The sequence below is a fragment of the Taudactylus pleione genome, unplaced genomic scaffold (genome assembly GCF_031769625.1).
Source record: "Taudactylus pleione unplaced genomic scaffold, aTauple2 ptg000166l, whole genome shotgun sequence".
Classification (NCBI taxonomy): Eukaryota; Metazoa; Chordata; class Amphibia; order Anura; family Myobatrachidae; genus Taudactylus; species Taudactylus pleione.
The window spans coordinates 274,558-295,863 of NW_028284568.1; the positions used below are offsets into that span (position 1 = coordinate 274,558).

The following is a 21,306-nucleotide window of genomic DNA, read 5'->3' on the forward strand; positions in this document are numbered from 1 at the left end:
ATCTCAGTTCAGCCACTGAGCCTATCCGGCACATCTCTATGTAACCGTGCGCCCCATGGCACCCCGTCTGGCAGATATCACAGGAGGTGGGCTCCTAATCTCACCTGGAACAGGTCCTTGGTGATGACAGAGAGCCGCTGAGTGTGGTCGGTGGTCCCTGTAAGGTTGGCGTTCTCATATAGCACAGTGTGGTAAATATCCAGGAAGAACTGCAGGGAATACTGGTACAGAAAGTGGATCTACAGGAAAGACAAGGCAGAATGAATGAGCAGTAATCACCGGCCATAGGATCCAGGGAAATGCCTATAGAATCGCTTTATAAAGTCAGGAACACAACAAGAGCCAACTCGACGTCCATGTTACAGAGAAGGGTCCCTGGCGCTACCCTTACTTGTTTCAGGGACTCCATTGTAAAGTAGATGCTGCTGCAGGCAGTGGAGAGGGGCAGGTACTGCTGAGACACCGTCTCCACCTCCTGCATGATGATGTCCGTCTCCTCCACTTTGCGGGTGACCTCTGCCGCCTCCTTTTTCAGGTTCTCCAATGTAGTGATGATGGTGTCGTCATCCAGTATCCGACCCTTCACCTCATTCAGGGCTTGTAGCAGCGACTTCTCCAACTGTCTTAAGCGAAGCTGGAATTCACCTAGAAATCAGAGGCTTGTTATCCATCTACCTCCACTCACAGGGCAGTCCCTGCAAAGACCCCATCCTCTCCCAGACATCGGGTCTCCCCCACTCACAGGGCAGTCCCTGCATAGACCCCATCCTCTCCCTGACATCGAGTCTCCTCCACTCACAGGACAGTCACTGCATAGACCCCATCCTCTCCCTGACATTGGGTCTCCCCCAGCCAGCATTATCACTCACACACTAAGCACCCAGACAGCATTATCACTCACACACTAAGCACCCAGACAGCATTATCACTCACACACTAAGCACATGAATCGCTGTATCCAGATAACAAGATGGCGGCTGTTCGGCTTAGCGAATGCCATGTATCTTCTATTTCACAGTAGGTAGCCACATATCATACATAGAATTAGGCTGGTAACAGGACGTAATTCTGCCAAAGCTCAGGTAGTAGGTTGGTATATATCAGGAATCGCTATGTAATGCCGATCAATTTCCAGTTTGTCCTATGAAAAGATGTGTTTTAGAATGTCCGCAGCTCCCGATGGAGTCATTGTAGCAATTTCAGTAACTATGTTGCAAAATGTCTGATTGCAGTGATTGAAAAGATAGTTTTGCAACATGGTTACTGAAATTACTACAATTGCTCCAATGGAAAACCACTCAATCATGGGCTCATACATTATTATTTCCAACTGGGACTTAGACATTGAAAAGATGTATAAAAACAAGAGATATGGTAAGAACTTACCTTTGTTATCTCTGTTTCTACGAAGTCCATAGGGTCCACAGGGTTGACCTTGGGGTATAGGTTGGGAACCAAATCCGGGCACCACGCAGTTAAAGCTTTTAGCTCCCAGGATGCACTTGGGTCCACTCTCCCTATAACCCCACCCCCAAGCCAGAGGCACCTCAGTTTGTAAGTAGCCAAAGGCCGGAGGAGGAGAAAAAAAGAGAGAGAAAACTGGAACACTCGATAACCATACTCACAGAAATGGGAGACGGAAAACCGGTGACCAGCCACACAGCCCATTTGAAGCCAGGTGCGTCAGGGCGGGCGCCCTGTGGACCCTATGGACTTCGTAGAAACAGAGATAACAAAGGTAAGTTCTTACCATATCTCTTGTTCTCTACTTCAGGGTCCATAGGGGGTCCACAGGGTTGACCTTGGGGATGTCCCAAAGCAGTTCAACCAAGGGAGGGGGGTGGACGCTCCTGTGCTGAGAGGAGAATCCGCCGCCAAAAAGGAAGCATCCGGAGAGGCAAAGGAAACCAATGCCTAGAACCTTAAAAAGGTGTGGGCAGAAGACCACGTGGCCATCTAGCAAGGCAAAACAGCCAAGGCGCCACAGCGAGCCACCCACGAGGGTTACATGGCCCGAGAAAAAACAAGCATCAACAACAGAAAGGCCTACCCATGGGTAGGCCCCTGAAGAAGACATACGAGGCCGTCCAGCCAACATTTGGCCATAGGCCGGCCATCCTTTCCTGTTAAAACCAGAAATCTCAGACCACCAATAAGGAGTCCGATTTCCGTCAGGAACTTGAACGGATCACATAAATCCACAGAGGCCGGACCACAGTCAATGAGGCCACACCAGCCGATAAGACCGGGGACTGAATGGCCTCACCATAAGTTCCAGAATAATATGGAACCTAAAAATCACTAAGAAGAAACACAGGGTGAGAGCAACTCACACCCTGACAAGATGCCCTCCAGAAGAGGGAGCCACATGAGAACGCTCCCAATTCCGACACTCACCTGGTTGATATAAACTCCCTGAGAGAAAGAGAGAAAGCCAAAGCAATAGGCCATGTAATGGCAATCACAACCAGCGGTTCCATTAACTTTCCCCGGAGTCAACGAAGAACCACTACTAACTCCCAAGGAGTCCCTAGGGAGGACAAATGGAGGCATAATCCAGAAAACACTCCAAAGGATGAACTGGATACCAGAGCGGAGCAATTCCATATCTTAATCATACTGACAGTGTAGAGATCCGCACTGTCAGGAAGGCCAGGCCGAGGGTGAAACCCAAGCCAGCCGGAAGGAATGCCAGAATATCTGGAAATCCTGGATACCAGAGGATCATATCGACAGGTATAATACCATAAGAATTATGGCTGCCAGAGTTTGTGGTAGGTCCCAGCAAAAACTGATCCATGTGCTCTAATCATTCCAACGATGACAAAGCCAGGGAAGCCGTAAGACCACTGTAGGGACGCAGTCAAAGACAAACGACCCAGGTCCAAGACAAACCCCAGGACCCTGAGACAACAGGTCTGGGCAGTGAAGCATCAGGAATGGAGTATCGATGGAGAGACTCCGAAAAACCAAGTACCCCTGACATCTGGGGCAATCAGGAGCCACCAGCAGGAAAGCATCTCCGTCTCGATTGAAACACTTCCCTCGAGGAAGAATGGAGACCGGAGAACACAGGTACGCAAATTGGAAGAACTACTTCACCGACAAAGAGTCACTGAAGGTTGCTTCAGAATCCCCAGAGTTGGACTGTAACACCATAGTGTGATAGAGTCAGAAGGCCATGAGGGTCACCTCAGGAGGAACCCCCCCCCCCCTGCTCACCAGGAGATGAAACCTCTCTTGGGGAAGAGACTAGTCCCCTGGATGCACGTCGTGACGGCTGAGGACTCCCGCTTCCCAATGGAAAGCACCTGAAATGAACACTGTCGAGATGGTCGGGAGGAGACCCTCAGACAATGTCCGAATGTATGACATACCTGACATTGCCACCCAACGAACAGTATTGCTAAAAAGGAAGCCACTGTTCTGACCCTGTCGGACTGAACTTTTTCAGGTTCACCGGGAAACAAGGGTTATGCCAGAGTGAAGGCCCAAGACAGGCTAAAGTTCCAACCAGTTAATTGACAGGGTGGAATCGACAGACATCCAACTGCACTGAAATGGATGCGAACCAGACACTGTCCTTAGCAAAGAATACCCTGGACGAGATGGCCATAGTCACCCGAAAAGGGACCGACTTGCCTCCGGGGAGAGCATCATCGTTTGAACAGTGATCAGACAGAAATAACTTGTTCCATCTGGAGATAAGCCAATTATGGAAAGGCCTGGAATGGAACTAAGCCCATTCCACCCTTCCAAAGGCAGACACTGAATAGTGGACCATGCATCCCAGAGTGTAAAGACATATGTCGACTGCGCAGACATCCATGTACTCCTAATGGAAGAGTGGAGATGACGTCTTATGCCAGAAGAATTCTCAGATTCTGAGAATCCAGCAGGGCTCCTAGGTGAAGAATACCCAGAGAGGGATGCAGGGAGGACTTTTTCCCCATTGATTAAACGTCTGCAGTCAACCCCCCTGTCAGTCAGTCAGACCCGGCTGTAAAGTACCCCGGTGATCCTGCTAAGAGCAGGAGGCCATCCAGGTACAGGAGCATTGGGATATACTGAACAGAAGAACTGTCAGAAAATCCAAAACGCTGGTAAACCCCTGTGGGGCTGAGAGCAGTCCCAACAGGCAGAGCCCGAAAAATCGTAAGTGCTGTGATACAGCAAACCTCAGTCCATGCTGAGGTAAGGTCTCTGTAAGTACCCGTAGGCACGCGTCCTGTATATCCAGTGATACCATAAAGTCCCCAGGTTCCAAACATAGTATGATGGAGCATAGGGATTGCTTCCTGAGCCCAGGTAGCTTTAGGAACTGGTTCGGGGAATTGAGACAGAGAATAGGCCAAAGAGGACCATTCAGCCACCGCACCAGAAAGAAAGCAGAACAACCAGTCCCTCGCTGAGAAAGTGGGGATGGCCCAATTAGCTCCGCTTACCGCAACAACTGTATAGCTTTCTGGATTTGTAAGGCCCTGTTCCGAATAAGGGCCTGCGTACCATCACATGGAAATAGGCCGCCTGAGCAAAGAGAGTGCGTACCCTCCTACCCACGTAGCCGCGGCAACTAGACACTAATACCGGGCAAACTGAGAAATCGCCATCTCCCAGTGGTAGGCCTGTCTCGTCAGGCTGACGATATATCCGTAGGTTCAGAAGCAGGATCGGCTGGCAGTCCAGGTCTGCTCGGAACTGGATATGTCGGCCCTTGTAAAGGCCGACAGTCTATGAAGAAACAGACCTTTAGGCTGACCCAGAGGACAAAAAGACTTAATAGTCTGAGGCCCCGTAGTGAGCATAGCTGACGGCGGGAAATTTGTACTGCCACTGTCAAGGTCAGGACCCAACAAGATATACCCTATAGATGGTATCTGCACCTCTGCATTCCCAGAGCGCAGCCATAGGGTATTACGGAGGATACCGTCGCAGCCGGAACTCTGAAAATTAGGAGCTGGTATCCAATATAGGCATGTCCACCTATGACAACTGCATATATTACGTGAGCAACCAAATACATTTGAACCCCAGACGTGTTGGAGGGGAAAAAACATTACAAATGCATCAGCTCAGTATGCAATAGTATTAACCAACCATGCTATAGCCATGGTAGGATGGGTAACAACCCCTGAAAGCGAGTATACTGATTTCAGGCAGAGTTACCACCTACGGATCAGAAGAATCCGACCACGCAGGAATGGGATGCGTAGTAACGTCTGTAATCCGACGAGTAACACGCCCATCCACCCCAGGAGGGGCTCATGATGACCCTCAGGGAATTTGGGACAGGAGACCAAACACTGTTGTAATACCTCATATCTGGCAACAGCCAGAGTCCCGCCATGCGATCCACCCGCTAGTCAGCAACAGGGACCCAAAAGGCACGTAATACTGAGGGTGTATGATACAGGTGCAGAATGGACCTGCTACCAGCCCTAAAACAGGGATAATAATACTTGAGATAGGCTTCCCCCCGTGTAAGAGGGAAAGAGCCCAAAACAGTATCCAGTTCACGGTAGAGCCAAGTGGGAAGTAACCACAGGGCGTCAACCACGCCAATTTGCGTTTCATAGAAAAACGACATCCACCCAGGGTGGCTGTTGTGGTAATCCCTGCAAGGGGCATGACAGACTATTGTGGCACCAGGGGGAATTCATATACTCGAAAAACCCCTGTAGGGAGCGGTAGTCTGTGTCACAGGCGAAGAGTGCAAGAAACTGCGAGATACCCTGAGATGAAAAGGGCAGTATGGTGAAGTAACCCCAAGTGAGGTACAACAATGGGGCCCGCCCGGCGATCCGCAATTAAGAGGATCCCGAGAAAACAAACCGCCCAAGGGGGTCGTGAAAGGGGCCGGCACCCGATGACGCCACATACAGAACCCTTTAAGAGTTAAATCCTCCGCACTAACACCTGCAGCACATGGCTTGCAGGATAGTAAAAATGGGTGCAGTATAACGCTCTATCTCCTGGTCAGACATATCTGACCAAGCCTTGTGATCAAGCAGCGCTATACTGGTCCTGACTGAAACTAAAAATTAGCTGCAGGGACCCATTTTCAGTGTATGCAACACACAGTTCCACTCAAAATATGGCAACGTGCAGCACGCAACAGTATGTGACAAACCTCACAAATATTAACAAGTATATAATTGTGAGGTCTCAGAACCACCCCAAGTACAGCTGTATTAGGGCAGATAAGGAAAGGGATAGATATACACTGACAGGTGAGAGAATAAAGTACAGTCAGCACTAGCATAAGTCACATACAATGCAGATATATACATATATACATAAACATGTCATATAATATACTGCACTATTACACTGCATGCAACTTACCCAGATTCAGTGTCTGGGAAGGCTACAGCGCTGTGTACACTGACCTGATGGTGAGGTACGCAGGGGGACTGGACCAACTGCCATCTCCAGAGATCTCTGCTGCACCACAGAGAAAATGGCCGCTGGAGACCTCAGAAGAAGCGTGGCCCGCGGAGGAAGCAGCTCAGCGACGCCAGACTATAGATACTGAAAGGCGCGCTGAACTGAGGGGAGGAGCCGCTGTAACAGGGAAGGCTGTCTCCCCTGGCCGGCTATTAACCCCCGGGACGCCGGCTCCCTGCACCGAACACTAAGTCCCTGGTGGTCTAGTGGACACACGGGGTATGGGGGGCCCGCCGCCACTGCCGGCGCCTCCGGTCTGTCCCCAGAGACCGGAGGCACAGGACTGCATTTCAAATGCGCGGATCACCGCAAGCGGTGACCCGCGCCTTACCTGCTCCCCGTGGATCCGGCAGCAGTCCTGGGCGCCCGCAGAGTCCGGCTAGTACAGACTCTGGGGTCCCGCTGAGATCCCCAGATCTGTACTGGCGTCTCAGCGCCAGCGGGGTGACGGAGCGGCAGCTTAGACGTCCTATGGACAGTCTGACGCTGTCGCTCTGAAGAATCCAAAGGAAAAATAAAAAACTCTGTCCTTTAGAAAAAATAAAGCTTAGGGGCTGCTAATCAGCTCCCACTGCACTAAACGGTGACCCGATTCCGGCCGGGCACCAACTTAAACTGAGGTGCCTCTGGCTTGGGGGTGGGGTTATAGGGAGAGTGGACCCAAGTGCATCCTGGGAGCTAAAAGCTTTAACTGCGTGGTGCCCGGATTTGGTTCCCAACCTATACCCCAAGGTCAACCCTGTGGACCCCCTATGGACCCTGAAGTAGAAATATAATCTAAATTCTTCAAAGTTCCATATGTGACATTTTTATAGTGGTACCTGGGGTTATTTTAATTGTATTTGTGTGCAACATACTTCTAGTGATATTTATGTGGATTATATTTTAAATTATTCTAAAATTAGAATTTTACTTCAATCTGTCTGCACTCTTTGTTTTGTCCTTGTGGTTTTGGGGTTGGCTCTCCCCCTATCAGAGGGAGCAGCATTTAGTGACGGTTAGCTCTGATAGAGTTCAGGCGCCTTAATCCTTTCTACACTTTGTTTCTTTCCTCAGAGGAAGCTGCAGCTGGTATAGCGCCTCTCTAGGGAAGTATTTCACTCTCATCGGGGGGTTACTGCCCAACTGTCTCTTGTCTGCGGGGTTCAAATCAACCAGTGACATTACTGAGGCATGAGGTACAAAGTATGCTAATGAACATAGGTGGATCCAGCTCACGTCTCAGTGATGTCACTGTCTCATGGCTGTTGGTGCAATTCCCAAGATGAATGACTGCACCGTGTGCAGACAAATTGACAAACGCCTGAAAATCCAGCAGTAATTGGGCTCTTAGCCCATGAACTGCAGACTCCCAGCAATAACGAATTGGACACACACCTTGAAGTTTAAGAAGATCTGAACGTTTCTCATCCACGTCCGGCCTTTCTGCCTTCAAGACCTCATTCAGACACTGGCTCTGCAGACTGCTGCGCGTCACGGTGAAGTTCACAAACGTCACACGCGAGCATAGATCTGGCGGAAACTCAACCTTAACAGAACAAAACAGTGTAAGTAGTGAATCATCATTTAGCACCAAGTTATGTGCAGGATTTTACGTACTGTGGGGTCTCTGGTGGAAAGGAAGATGACAAATGATGGGGACAAATCAATGTCCTGATCTCCCAGTGTAATCAGTACTCTTCCACCAGTCCTGCGCACTTCCCGATTCAGAACAGGATTAAGAATGGGATCGTAGCTCTCAACATCCTGGTGAGAGAAGCAGAAGTGATTATCTGCACACTGCGGGAATCAGCGGGCGACCTGTACAGAGGCAGCAGCCGATCACTAGCTCGCTCACCTGGACAAGAAGAGGGTTACCAAAACGGAGAGCACTTTCCAAGTTCTTTCTGAAAGCGTCATCCAAGAAGCTTGTGCGGGTGATCTTACGGTCCTTGTACTCATTCATGATGAATTCTGTCGCCTGACCTGATGGATCAATGATGAGGGGATACCTACATGCACAGAAAGGAGGTAAGATCTTCATCACCAGTCATGGACAGAGGCCAACCGCATTGCCAATTCAAGCACGTATAATGACACTAAATGGTCTCAGAGACAGGGTACAACCAAGGCTCATCACCACCTGATGCAGCAAGAGCCCTGGATTTTCCCTGCAGGGGAAGGTTTGCAGCCTACAGAGACTGGGACCTAATGCTGAGAGGTAGTCCTGTGCCCAATACAGCACATAGAGGAAAGGCACGGCCTCATTCTACGTACACAGACAGCTACTTGCCTATTGAACCGTTTCAGCATGATGGCGTTTTCTGTGCACAGGTCATCTGCAGGTAAGGAACTGGCTTGCCAGCGAAGTCTCTCGTCTGCATTAGACAGGTATTCCGTTCTTGCAATGTCTGTGCGGAACTATAGAAAAATCAAATAGCAATGAGGAGAGAAAGTAAACTCAAAGCAAGCAGATTTAACAAGCAGACTCCTACACCAGCATTAGGACACAGTGTCCCCACTGCGAGGAAGAAAAGGGGTCATCCATGTATTACCTGGACATTTGCCTGCTGCAAGTGGTGGGACCATGTGGTGAACAAGTTCTGCCGCATTTGTTGGTCAAAGTATCCAGCATAGGCAATGAATGCCGCCGACAGTAAGCAGTCACCAGCAATGGTGGACATCTGGTTTTTGAAGGTTTCGCTGGTCTTCTCCCACCGATCTCGCTCTGCGGACAGACTTTTCAGAAGCGCTGTGCTGCGATTCACCTGCAGTCAAGACATTCAGGCTCTGTAAGAAAGTCAAGGCTTTCATTCCAAGCAATGGGAACACGCTGGAACAAGTTATGTCACCTTGGCTTCTACAGCGGCCAGATCAGCTTTGATGGCCTGGGCTTCAGAGATCAGGACTGCGTATTCCTCCTTGTACCGCGCAATACTGGCTTCAAGGTCGCGAATCATTTGCTCAACTTCATTGGCTTTTTGCTGGTTGTCTTTAGCATCATCTTCCAGTTTCTGCAGCTCATTTCGCAAGGGCTCCACGCGTTTTAACATGTCTGCATAGTTCAGCTGTTACAAGATACACATGTATTATGGTTATACAATGATATCAAATCCATTCACTCAGAGAAAGCAACAACTGCAGGCATGAGGCAATGTTCAGCCTATCATTTTACTAGGAACTAGTGCCATCACTGAGGGATGGAGGGTTATATTTATCCAGCCAATATGTGCCTTAAAACGTATGTTGTAGAAAAGAGATCGTATGAGCTTATCGCCATGACAGCGTTCATCAGGGGCCGTGTGTCCGAGACAATAGGATGATGCATACATCTAAAAAAAAATAATTCCTTATTTGTGCTATTCTTAATAAATATGCCCTTCGGAGGTCCCCACCTCAGAGATGCCACCAGTTCCTGGAGAACGGACAGACTGCACTGGTAACTTACCTGAGCAATGGCCCATTTCACCATAGGTCCACAAGCCAGGGAAGCCCGGTTTACAATTTCGTAATTGTAGCTTGGATTTGACAAGTAATTCTTCTTCATCTTCTCCCGGATGGCATCACTACCGAAACCGTATCCAAGAGAAAAGATCCAGGGTTACACGGTACAAGACTGAATATCCTGACTAAGCTTCCTTCCTAATGCTGTTATCACCAACAAAACCTCACAGCTTATAGGAATTCCTGAGTGAGCTTCCTTCCTAATGCTGTTATCACCAACAAAACCTCACAGCTTATAGGAATTCCTAAGTGAGCTTCCTTCCTAATGCTGTTATCACCAACAAAACCTCACAGCTTATAGGAATTCCTGAGTGAGCTTCCTTCCTAATGCTGTTATCACCAACAAAACCTCACAGCTTATAGGAATTCCTGAGTGAGCTTCCTTCCTAATGCTGTTATCACCAACAAAACCTCACAGCTTATAGGAATTCCTGAGTGAGCTTCCTTCCTAATGCTGTTATCACCAACAAAACCTCACAGCTTATAGGAATTCCTGAGTGAGCTTCCTTCCTAATGCTGTTATCACCAACAAAACCTCACAGCTTATAGGAATTCCTGAGTGAGCTTCCTTCCTAATGCTGTTATTACCAACAAAACCTCACAGCTTATAGGAATTCCTGAGTGAAGTTTCAGTCAATGAGAACATCATGGATTGGATGCTACATAAGGAAGGAATACAGCAGATTTATTTTGTTTTCCTTATCAGCCCAGTGTAGTCAGCCATAATATGGGCTATATTTATATCAGAGCTGGAGACATAGCGGATGACTCGATGCCTCTGTAATCACCACAGGTAGCTATGGAGGGCCTGCATTGTGGACACGTGGGCTTACATGGTCACCACTGAAAGTATTAGACTGGTAATTTGTGTTACACAGATGCTACTGTAACAGTGAGGAAGGCTTTCCTGTATGCGGACCCAGGGCCCAGCAGCCACAGCTTACTGACCAGCTTAAAGCCATTATTAAATGTTGCATCTGCTACTATGGAAAGAGCTTCTAGTGTAGGTGTAGGTGGCCATGCGATGGTGGTGCGATGAGGTACCTTTACTGCTTCCTATTGTACATGGTCCTGTCGTCACTTAAGTTTTTTTTCTTTTTTTAAACGAGTGTATAGGACCCAACATTACATACATTTCTGTGCTCTTAATATATTGTAATCTATATGAACTCATTTAGAAATTTTAAATCTCAATCCTCTCTTTCAGTGTGGGACACAAAACCAAGAAGTACAGAAAAAGATCCTTTAGGACTCTGACATTTTAAAAATCTTTAACATGTCTTTGCTCCTCCCTCCTCTACACCCGCCAGTCTTTGCTCCTCCGTCCTCTACACCCGCCAGTCTTTGCTCCTCCCTCCTCTACACCCGCCAGTCCAAGCTCCTCCCTCCTCTACACCCGCCAGTCCAAGCTCCTCCCTCCTCTACACCTCCAGGCTGCAGGGAACGTTTGTATTCTTTAGAACACAGACAGGGCACATACGTTCATTACGGTGCTTCCTATACTTTTTCCTTCATCTCAACACTGTTCAATTTCCAAATCTACTGCTGTGGCAGCGGCGGTTCCTGTCTATATGCAGAACGGAGTGGCTCAATGAGACCTGGTCTCCGTGCCTCCCCAGCCATATCTTGCTCCAGATGTTTGAAAGTGTTCAGGAGATCGATCACTGGTACCACAGCTTGTGACCAGGGTCCCCCGAACAGCACTGCCTCTAGGGCAGCGGCATAACAGGGATTACCCCCGCTCTGACAAAGATATGGTCAGTCTACAGTGGGGAAGAGCATCAAGTTACAGGCTGAGCTCTGCCGTGATATCTGGCACCTTCCCTACATGGCTTAGAGATTAGGTATTTGGAGAATTGTCTGACACAATGGGCTTCCATCTCTACCACTGGAGCAGCCACCCCGTGATCTAATCTTTTTCCATGCCTGCACCATCTCTCACTTACCATCATCTCCTCTATTTGCCTCTTCCCAGACACCTTCATTCCTCACCTAGTGCAACCCGGAATCTTCCTCTCTGGACTCTTCTTCCACATCACTACCCATTCCTGCTGCTACAACTGCACCCACACCTCTGCCCCGGACTTAGCCTTCAACGGGCCTCACATCAGTGGCAATCACACTAACCTGCTACCTGCATTGCCAAGCATCCCTTCCAATCACTTCTTTAATAGTACTGCTTCCAATCCCTCAGTCATTTCCTCACAGTCCTCCAAGCACACCCCCAGCCCACCTCCTCCATCTCCACCCTTGGCTAGGTCACCTGCTTCACCTCCAAAATAGGCTCCATTCTACACGATATCTTTTCCCATTAGCCTCCTGTCACCCTCTCCTCACCTCTCACTTTCATCCTTCCTGAAGGGCGCTGATGGAATTACTGTTCACTCATCACGGGACTGCCTACTCTTCTGCCAGTCGCTATACTTTCCCTGGCCCTATAAAGTCCTCTGCCTTTGGATATCAGTGACAAATGCCACAAGTGCGCAATGCAACTAGTTATTTTCTTTGGGGCTGTATCTGATCTATTTAAGCCAAAAAATTTAATATGAAAAGAAAAACTGGGTTTACAAAGACAGAACAAGAGGAGGGCTGGAAAACGAAGCGATTTCTTCCTCTGACAGACGGTCAGGGGGAGACAGGAAAGACGCCGTTAGTGACAGAGCTCCAGCAGCGCGACAGAAGATGGAGACCGAGATTACAAATACCTTAGATCTTCTGGATTTAGGTTGATAATGTTGGTGATGAAATTTTCCCTGAGAAAAACTGTTCTGATCTTTTTCCAGTCACTGGTCTCCTCTCCCAGAAGGAGACAGATAGACTCTAAGGCCAGTTTTACAGCGGCAGGAGGGTTGCCCATGGCTTTTACTTCAACAAGGTGCTGTCTCTTTATAGAGCTCACCGCTATTAGGGGGGGGGGGTGAGAACATCATTAACATTAATGCAGGGTTAGTACAGAGACGACTGCTGCTGAGGTGCTGGGGAGAAACATAAGTTCTGGGAAGGAATCAGAAGACTGGTGACATGGACCTGTAAGGACGGAACCTGAACACCGACACTCGCAGGATTGGATATGGGGAAGGAGACCCCATCGGTGTCACTGGAAGGGTACTGCCCCCACCACTAGCTAGTAGCACACTTCCAACAAAACCACTGGCGTCTCCTATATGGTTACCTGATCTCGCCCAGAAATTTAATCCTGTAAGTGTTGGTGTAAGGTTCCATACGGATACCTTTAAGGATTCAGTGACCTCCCTGACACAAAGCCCAAGGTGAAGCCTCATTGTAGACACTAGCCCCTAGTTACTTGATTCTTCGGAATACTGGCTGCCCCCACTGAGCGGTCTATGGGGATAATTCCATGTTGGCTGGTTGCCATGTCCTGTAAAGACCCCATTCAGCTACCACTATGAACAATTTCCCCCCCCTCCCGCAGCAGCAGTCGTCAGCAACTTATCTATTCACCTGATCTCTTCAGCGGAAAAGTTTACAATAGTTGGGATGAAGTTTTCCCTCATTATGATGGAACGAATCTGCTTCCAGTCCGTTGTACTCTCGCCCAGCAGCAGACAGATGGACTCTAGCGCCAGCTTCACTGCTGCTGGAGGATTAGCCATAGAACGGACTTCTACCAGGTGCTGTTTCTTTATTGATTTAACAGCTAACCAAGGCGATCAAACCAGATCAAGGACAGGGAGAGAGCGAGAAGGAAGAGCCATGACGCACACACGGAGGACAAGAGACAAAAAAGCAGGGAGGAAATCTGATTAGAGAATTCATTTAGGTAACATGAGCAATCACAAAGTAACGCTACATTATAATATACACATTACCATTAGAAATCAGAACAACAAGTTGTCATTTTAGGAAGCATGCTTCTGCACATCTAGAACGCTAGCGAGCCCCCACCTAAGACACTTCCATATACGCTGACAGGAAGAAGGGCCGCATGCTAACGTGAAGGAAGGGGGTCACGCTCTTGGGCACTTTAAAAAATAAATTAAGGTTATCGGACATTTTCACCACTATGTAATGGTGAATAGTGAATGTATGGTGAGCTGCTGGAAAGCGGATCTCAGACTAGACCCCATGAGCTTAGCACTAGAGCCCATCTTCAATAGGACACAGCCAGGTGCAGTGTATCTGGGTTACATCTACTCAGTATCGGAAGAGAAAAGCTTCCTAAGCCAGCATACAGACCATCCAGAGGTCACCAGTTACATAGAAAGTGGCCATACAATGACGGCTGGTCCTCTATGTGAGCACTGACCATCTAAGTCAGGGCTGGGCAAGTGATAAGGAACCAGACGCTGGGCAATCAGTGCAGCAGAAACACCACAAGCAGCATCATTTACTGCAGGAGGACATTGCCTCAGACTTACCATTCTGAGCCTCAATGACAGCAGGCTCTACCTGATCCAGGTCCTCCTTCACACTCATCTGCTTGTCTGCAATAATAGCTTGTTGCTTATGCAGCTGTTCCTGAATCTCCTGACTCATGACCTGCAGGAACACAAAGCCATGGTCACCTCCTTCTCTGTGTCGAGGGCAGCTGGCCTGCACACACTGTAGGTACCGTACATTCCTTCCAAGCCCGCTCTGCCATACCACGTTACCATCTCAGCAGCAGACCAGATCAATTACCTTTTTCTTTTCTGCTTCTTGCTGATCCTTCACCATTTTCTTCAGCTTGTCATTGGCAGCTGCGTTTTTCACTTCCAGTTCCTGGCTCTTTATCCGCAAGTCACGGCGAAGTTCTTCCACCTGAATTCATGTAAGAAAACTTACGATGGTCATTTACATGTCAGTGTTGAAGTCTTTGCATGGAATATACAGGCACTATTTATGAAAGGCACGCCATGTTAGGAAAGCATTCACCAACCTGGTCAACAGTTTCTTTGATCTTTCGCAGACCGACATTCAAATGCATCTGCTGTTCCTCCAGCTCACTGCGTTTCTCATTAAACAGATCTGCATAGTGGTTTATAAAGTCCAGATAATGACGGGGAGTAATGGCCATTGTCCGGCCTCCTCTCTTGGCAAGACGGGTATTTGCCTGCAATCACAACTTTAGTCAGAACTAATATTTAAAAAAAAAAAGTCTGTGATAGATTATAATCTATATCTCTATATATATCTCTATATATCTATCTATCTATCTCTATATATCTATCTATCTATCTATCTATCTATCTCTATATATCTATCTATCTATCTATCTATCTATCTATCTATATATATATATATATATATATATATAGTTAGGATTGACCGATTTAAACTGACGATAGCAGATGGATAAAACTTCTTTAAATCGAGACGTTCTAGCTTTTATACACCTGAATCTTCTTTTAGAAGAAAGAAGGGAAACAAATGTGATTTTTAAGATGAGGGGATATATATATATATATATATATATATATATATATATATATATATATATATGTAGCGCAGTACATATGAGACCAGCAGCACACTCTTAAAAATAGCAACAACGCGGAGTGCAAACACATATGTTACGTGATAGAAAAAAAAAAAAAGGAGTCAGCATATCCATATTAGTCCATAGAGAAAAAAATAACAATTTTTGTGTGTGTATATATATATACACACACACATACATATATATATATATATACACACATACATATACACACACACCTATGGCCAAAAGTTTTGAGAATGACACAAGTATTGGTTTTCACAAAGTTTGCTGCTTCAGTGTATTAGACCTTTGTCAGATGTTACTATGGTTTACTGAGGTAACATTACGGCATTACATAAGTGTCAAAGGCTTTTATTGACAATTACATTAAGTTTATGCAAAGAGTGAATATTTGCAGTGGTGACTCTTCTTTTTCAAGAGCTCTGCAGTTCGCCCTGGCATGCTGTCACTCACCTTCAGGGCCACATACTGACTGATGGCCGCCCATTCTTACCTAACCAATGCTTGGAGTGTGTCAGAATTTGTGGGTATTTGTTTGTACACCTGCCTCTTGAGGATTGACCACAAGTTCCCAATGGGATTAAGGTCTGGGGAGTACCCTGGCCATGGACCCAAAATTTCGATGTTTTGTTCCCTGAGCCACTTAGTTATCACTTTTGCCTTATGGCAAGGTGCTCCATCATGCTGGAAGAGGCATTATTCATCACCAAACTGTTCTTGGATGGTTGGGAGAAGTTGCTCTTGGAGGATGTTTTGGTAACATTCTTTATTCATGCCTGTGTTCTTAGGCAACATTGTAAGTGATCCCACTCCCTTGGCTGAGAAGCAACCTCACACATGAATGGTCTCAGGATGCGTTACTGTTGGCATGACACAGGGGCTGAATGGCCTGGTGTCTTATAAAACATTGCACATAGCCCATCCTGAATTAAATCCTCCTCAGTTAAGCCTGCTGCACAGGATTTGCAAGAGAGTAGTACAGCTGCAGGAGATTGCTTGCTACCCATTCCTCTGCTAGACATAGTTGCAGGGTAGTAAATCACACGATATCGCACTGAGCAATGGTCAACCACCAATGATGTGACAGCTTTTCACAAATACAAGTGGTTATGTAAAACAGTGACCCTGCCTTAGCTTAGATACACCTGCAGGGGAGCATTCAGGGAATCCAAAAGCTTAACTGTTTGGTGTCCGGTCTCTTCCACCACCTACACCACAATGTCACCCTTTGGATCCTGAAGAAGAAAATAAGTCTAAGCATCTGAGGCCAGAAGATAGCTAGAGTGTCTTAGGGTGCTGAACTGTCTAGTCCATGGCAAACCACAGATGCTCAGCAGCCTCCTGTGGCCCCCTCTGACAAATGCTGCCTCCTTTCACCAAGGAGGGATGGGGGAGGTGCCTCCCGCAATGCAGCGCTGGAAGAAAGGGCACTACAGCGTTCTCCTGCCCAGCCCGTCTCCGTTATTATGGGGGAAGCAGATAACAGCCATTCCCTCGCAGCCTGCCGACATTAATCTGATTTCAGGCTGCCATCGCAGCTGTATAATCTGCCCGCTTTACCCAGTCACAGGTCCACACTGAGCAGCGCTGAGCGCCGGGACATCTGATTCGCCCAGTCGTCCGGTCCCGCTCTTCACGGAAGGGCGGTACAGGTGCAGTCTGACAACGCCACCATGGTGGCGTATATCAACCACCAAGGAGGAACTCGCAGTCGGGCAGCGATGTCGGAGGTGTCTCGCATCCTGACTTGGGCGGAGTGTCACATTCCAGTGATCTCGGCGGTCTTCATCCCCGGAGTCCTCAATTGGGAAGCGGACTTCCTCAGCCGTCACGACGTGCATCCCGGGGAATGGTCGCTTCACCCAGAGGTGTTTCAGCTACTCGTGGACAGGTGGGGACTGCCGAAGCTGGACTTGATGGCCTCCCGTCACAATCACAAGTTGCCCGTTTACGGGTCAAGGACAAGAGACGCAGGCACAAGTCTGGTGGACGCGCTGTCGGTGAAATGGTCTTTTCACCTGGCGTATGTGTTTCCTCCGATATCCCTACTTCCTCGGGTTCTGCGGAAATTCAAGCAGGACGGCGGCACGCTCATGCTGGTGGCTCCGGCGTGGCCCAGACGTCCTTGGTACTCCGATCTCAGGAGCCTCTCCATCGACGCTCCGTACCTTCTTCCTCAGCGTCGGGACCTGTTGTCTTTACCCGGATCTGGGTCGGTTGTCTTTGACGGCGTGGCTCTTGAGACAGCCGTCTTGAGGTCACGGGGCTTTTCCAGTTCGGTTATTGGTACCATGCTCAGGGCACGCAAGCCTGCTTCAGCACGGATTTATCACAGGGTGTGGCACACTTACTTTCAGTGGTGTGAGTCCAGACATTATGATCCTCAAGTGTTCAGAGTTTCTAGGATCTTGGAATTTCTTCAATCAGGATTGGACCTCGGCTTACGCCTTGCATCTCTGAAGGTTCATGTGTCCGCCTTGTCCGTTTGGTTTCAACGGCGGATTGCAATACAGCCGGATGTTCACACCTTTTTCCAAGGTGTTCTCAGGATCCAGCCTCCCTTTGTGCCTCCTTGGGACTTGGCGGTGGATCTACGGGTCCTGCAGGGTCCTCCGTTTGAGCCTCTTGAGTCGGTGGAGCTCAAGTGGCTGACATTTAAGACTGTTTTTCTCCTGGCAATTGCTTCGGCCAGGAGGGTGTCTGAATTGGGGGCGCTTTCATGTCGCCCTCCTTTCCTGATTTTTCACCAGGACAGAGCGGTGCTCCGCACACGTCCTGAGTTTTTGCCCAAAGTGGTCTCGAAGTTCCACATTAATCAGGAACTTGTTGTGCCAGCTTTTCAGTCCCCTGATCTTTCAGCTGGTGAGACTTCCTTAGATGTAGTCCGGGCGCTTAGAATCTATGTGGACCCGACGGCTTCGGTTAGGAAGTCTGATTCCTTGTTTATCCTCTTTGGTTTTCACAAGAGGGGTTGGCCTGCCAACAAACAAACGTTAGCCCGTTGGCTTCGTTCCGTTATTTGTGAGGCTTATGCACAGGAGGGTTTACCTGTGCCAGCCTCTGTTAAGGCTCATTCCACTCGTTCTGTGGGTCCCTCTTGGGCTGCTGGACGTGGCGCCTCTGGTGTTCAGTTGTGTAAGGCAGCCACTTGGTCTTCAATTCAAACGTTTTTGAGGTTCTATGCGTTTGACACCTTCGCCTCTCAGGATGCATCCTTTGGGCGCCGGGTGCTCCTTTCAGCACAGGAGCGTCCCCGCCCTTAGTTGAACTGCTTTTGGACATCCCCAAGGTCAACCCTGTGGACCCCCTATGGACCCTGAAGTAGAAAACAAGAGATATGGTAAGAACTTACCTTTGTTATCTCTGTTTCTACGAAGTCCATAGGGTCCACAGGGCGCCCGCCCTGACGCACCTGGCTTCAAATGGGCTGTGTGGCTGGTCACCGGTTTTCCGTCTCCCATTTCTGTGAGTATGGTTTCTTGTGTGTTCCAGTCTTCCTTCTCTCTGTTTAGTCTCCTCCTCCGGCCTTGGCTGCTTACCAACTGAGGTGCTGTGGCTCAGGGGCGGGGTATAGAGGACGGACCCAAGAGCATCCTGGGAGCAGCTAAAGCTTTAACTACGTGGTGCCCATGGATCCAGATCCAGCTATACCCCAAGGTCAACCCTGTGGACCCTATGGACTTCGTAGAAACAGAGATAACAAAGGAAAGTTCTTACCATATCTCTTGTTATTATCCCAAGTAGTCTACAGAGAAGGGATAGTTAAATTTAAATCTTCTTGGAACCTGAAGCACCAAAACCTGTTTGTACCCAGTTTTGTCAACTATAAAAAAGGACAGGCTAAAAACAGAGTGCTCCTTCTTTCTTCAGAACAAGGAAACACCCCCAATCTCTGTCGAAGAGTTTTTAGTGCTTCAACAGAACTCAGGAAAATCCAGTCTACTGGAGGAGTCAAACTACGGGGCCCTCGGTCTAAAGGTCCCAGGAATCTCAACTTCCTTACTGATGGCTCAGAATTGGTGTCCCATAGAGTGCACAATAGGGGATTGCTGATGTTTCTGAGATCTGCTGGGATGATGGTCTCTCCGGTGAGAAGGCACCACTTTGCCAGTAGGGAGGCTACTGGATACTTACCTGAGGGGTCTAGGGCCTGATGAGGCAAAGATTCTTGAGAAGGAAACAGTGCTGAGTCACTGGGTAAAAGGAAAGTGAAGTGAAGTGAAGTGCAGGATCCCCACCCCCCCTCCCCCCAGTGGCGTTCTCATTGTCAATAGTGAAAAAATAAAAAAACAATTACAAATTGCTCCAATGATTGCCTATTCCTGCAAAAACAAACCTATAGAACCCAAAGTTGACACGTGCCCAAAGTGGACAAAAATAAGGAAAAAAATTTCCCAAAGAAAGAAAAAAGCCTGGGACTGCCTTAGGTTTCCCAAAAGCAAGAAGGATTTATATTGCTGGATTCTCCAATCTAAATAATTCTCTCTTTACTACTATGGAAATACCAAACAAGTTGGTTGTTATAGCAGTTAAACCGTACCTGGTGAAGAGTTTGGTGCACAAATACACAGCCATTGACTATTGCCTCTCTGTGGGATGGTGGCTGTGGAAGTTTATCATAAACCACCGGCATATAATCGGGAACAATATAATTTGGTTTCTCCAGGTCCATTTTACATGTAAATTCCTTTCCAACTTGGTAGAGTGCTTCTGTTGACCAATCGCCAAACCAATTCAGGACACACCTAACAGAGAAAATATATTAACGTCTGCACAGCTGAACCTAAACATGTTCTGGATCATGCAATTAGTCTCCATAACAGACCTGTTGAAGAGAGCTGGAGATGTTGCAGCTCTGTCCTTCAGACCTTCGGAGGACGGGTTCATGGTGAAAACAACATGGAGATTGCGTATGACCTGGCTGGTGAACCACTTGTACAGTTCTTCGTGCGAGTCCAGCATCAAACCTTCTTTCTGAGCTCCTTCCTTGCACTGTGTCATTAATGTGGAATACTCATCACCCTCAAACAAACCAGGAACCTATGATTGCAAAGAGGATTAAGAACAATTAGGACAAAATCTAGTCAAACATAATGACTTCCAAGAGCAGTAAGTGCAAATGCTGGGCGTTACCTCGCCGTTGGCCAGCAAAGTGTTCATTCTCTCGAGGAAACCAGAATCCAAAACATTGGACTCATCCATGATGAACGCAATCTTCTCATTTTTGCAGCCAGAGCGTCTCAGGACAGTTCTAAGATCTTCATCAAAATCTTCCCCATTGTACTTCCTGTGCACCTGTAGCAATAAACGTTACTTAGGCCGACTGGTTGTTATGTGAAACAGAACACCCTTTTTTCTTCATTGCTCTGTGTAAATGTTTTCCATTATGTGATAAACTTCACCTTAATCTGGTAAACACTAAGACCGTTCATCCACGCGACAAAGCGGGACAGCGTCGTCTTTCCAGCACCGCTCACACCAATAAGGAGTAAATGACCTTGAGGTTGCCGGAAAATTCTGTCAAGGAAAAGAAAAAATAAAGAAGTATAAAAAAAAAAAAAAAAACTGTACACCCAAAAAAGAAAATAAAAAATTATTTTTTTTTACTCCCTGTAAAATCCCTTCCTCTTGCATCCATCTGGGGGACACTGCAGTACTTACACATGGGTTAGAGCGCGTGGCACTAGGAGTGTGTCACCAACTAGTTACAGGATGAGTCTCTGATATCCAAAATGCTTGGGACCAGGGATATTTTGGATAACTGTATATTCTGTATTTTGGAATATTTGCATATCATAATGAAATATCTTGGGAATGGAACCCCAATATACACACACAATGCATTTATGTATTATATATACACACACACCTTATACACACAGCCTGCAGGTCATTTTATACCATATTTTTAAGAATTTGTGCCTTAGACAGAG

General features: G+C 47.6%; 1 protein-coding gene across 1 annotated transcript in view; it reads right to left on the reverse strand.

Annotated features, from left to right (window-relative positions):
- DYNC1H1 (dynein cytoplasmic 1 heavy chain 1) overlaps window positions 1–21,306 on the reverse strand; it is a 148,583-nt gene that overhangs the window by 37,253 nt on the left and 90,024 nt on the right. The window contains exons 45-61 of the mRNA XM_088475206.1: window positions 20,776–20,890; window positions 20,507–20,668; window positions 20,199–20,413; window positions 19,914–20,118; window positions 14,810–14,983; window positions 14,572–14,691; window positions 14,310–14,430; window positions 13,393–13,588; window positions 9,875–9,992; window positions 9,279–9,494; window positions 8,982–9,194; window positions 8,720–8,847; window positions 8,285–8,438; window positions 8,047–8,193; window positions 7,825–7,975; window positions 392–645; window positions 105–239 (exon numbers count right to left, since the gene is read on the reverse strand). Of these exons, the coding sequence (XP_088331332.1) occupies window positions 105–239; window positions 392–645; window positions 7,825–7,975; window positions 8,047–8,193; window positions 8,285–8,438; window positions 8,720–8,847; window positions 8,982–9,194; window positions 9,279–9,494; window positions 9,875–9,992; window positions 13,393–13,588; window positions 14,310–14,430; window positions 14,572–14,691; window positions 14,810–14,983; window positions 19,914–20,118; window positions 20,199–20,413; window positions 20,507–20,668; window positions 20,776–20,890 (2,824 nt within the window). The remainder of the gene's footprint in view (window positions 1–104; window positions 240–391; window positions 646–7,824; window positions 7,976–8,046; window positions 8,194–8,284; window positions 8,439–8,719; window positions 8,848–8,981; window positions 9,195–9,278; window positions 9,495–9,874; window positions 9,993–13,392; window positions 13,589–14,309; window positions 14,431–14,571; window positions 14,692–14,809; window positions 14,984–19,913; window positions 20,119–20,198; window positions 20,414–20,506; window positions 20,669–20,775; window positions 20,891–21,306) is intronic.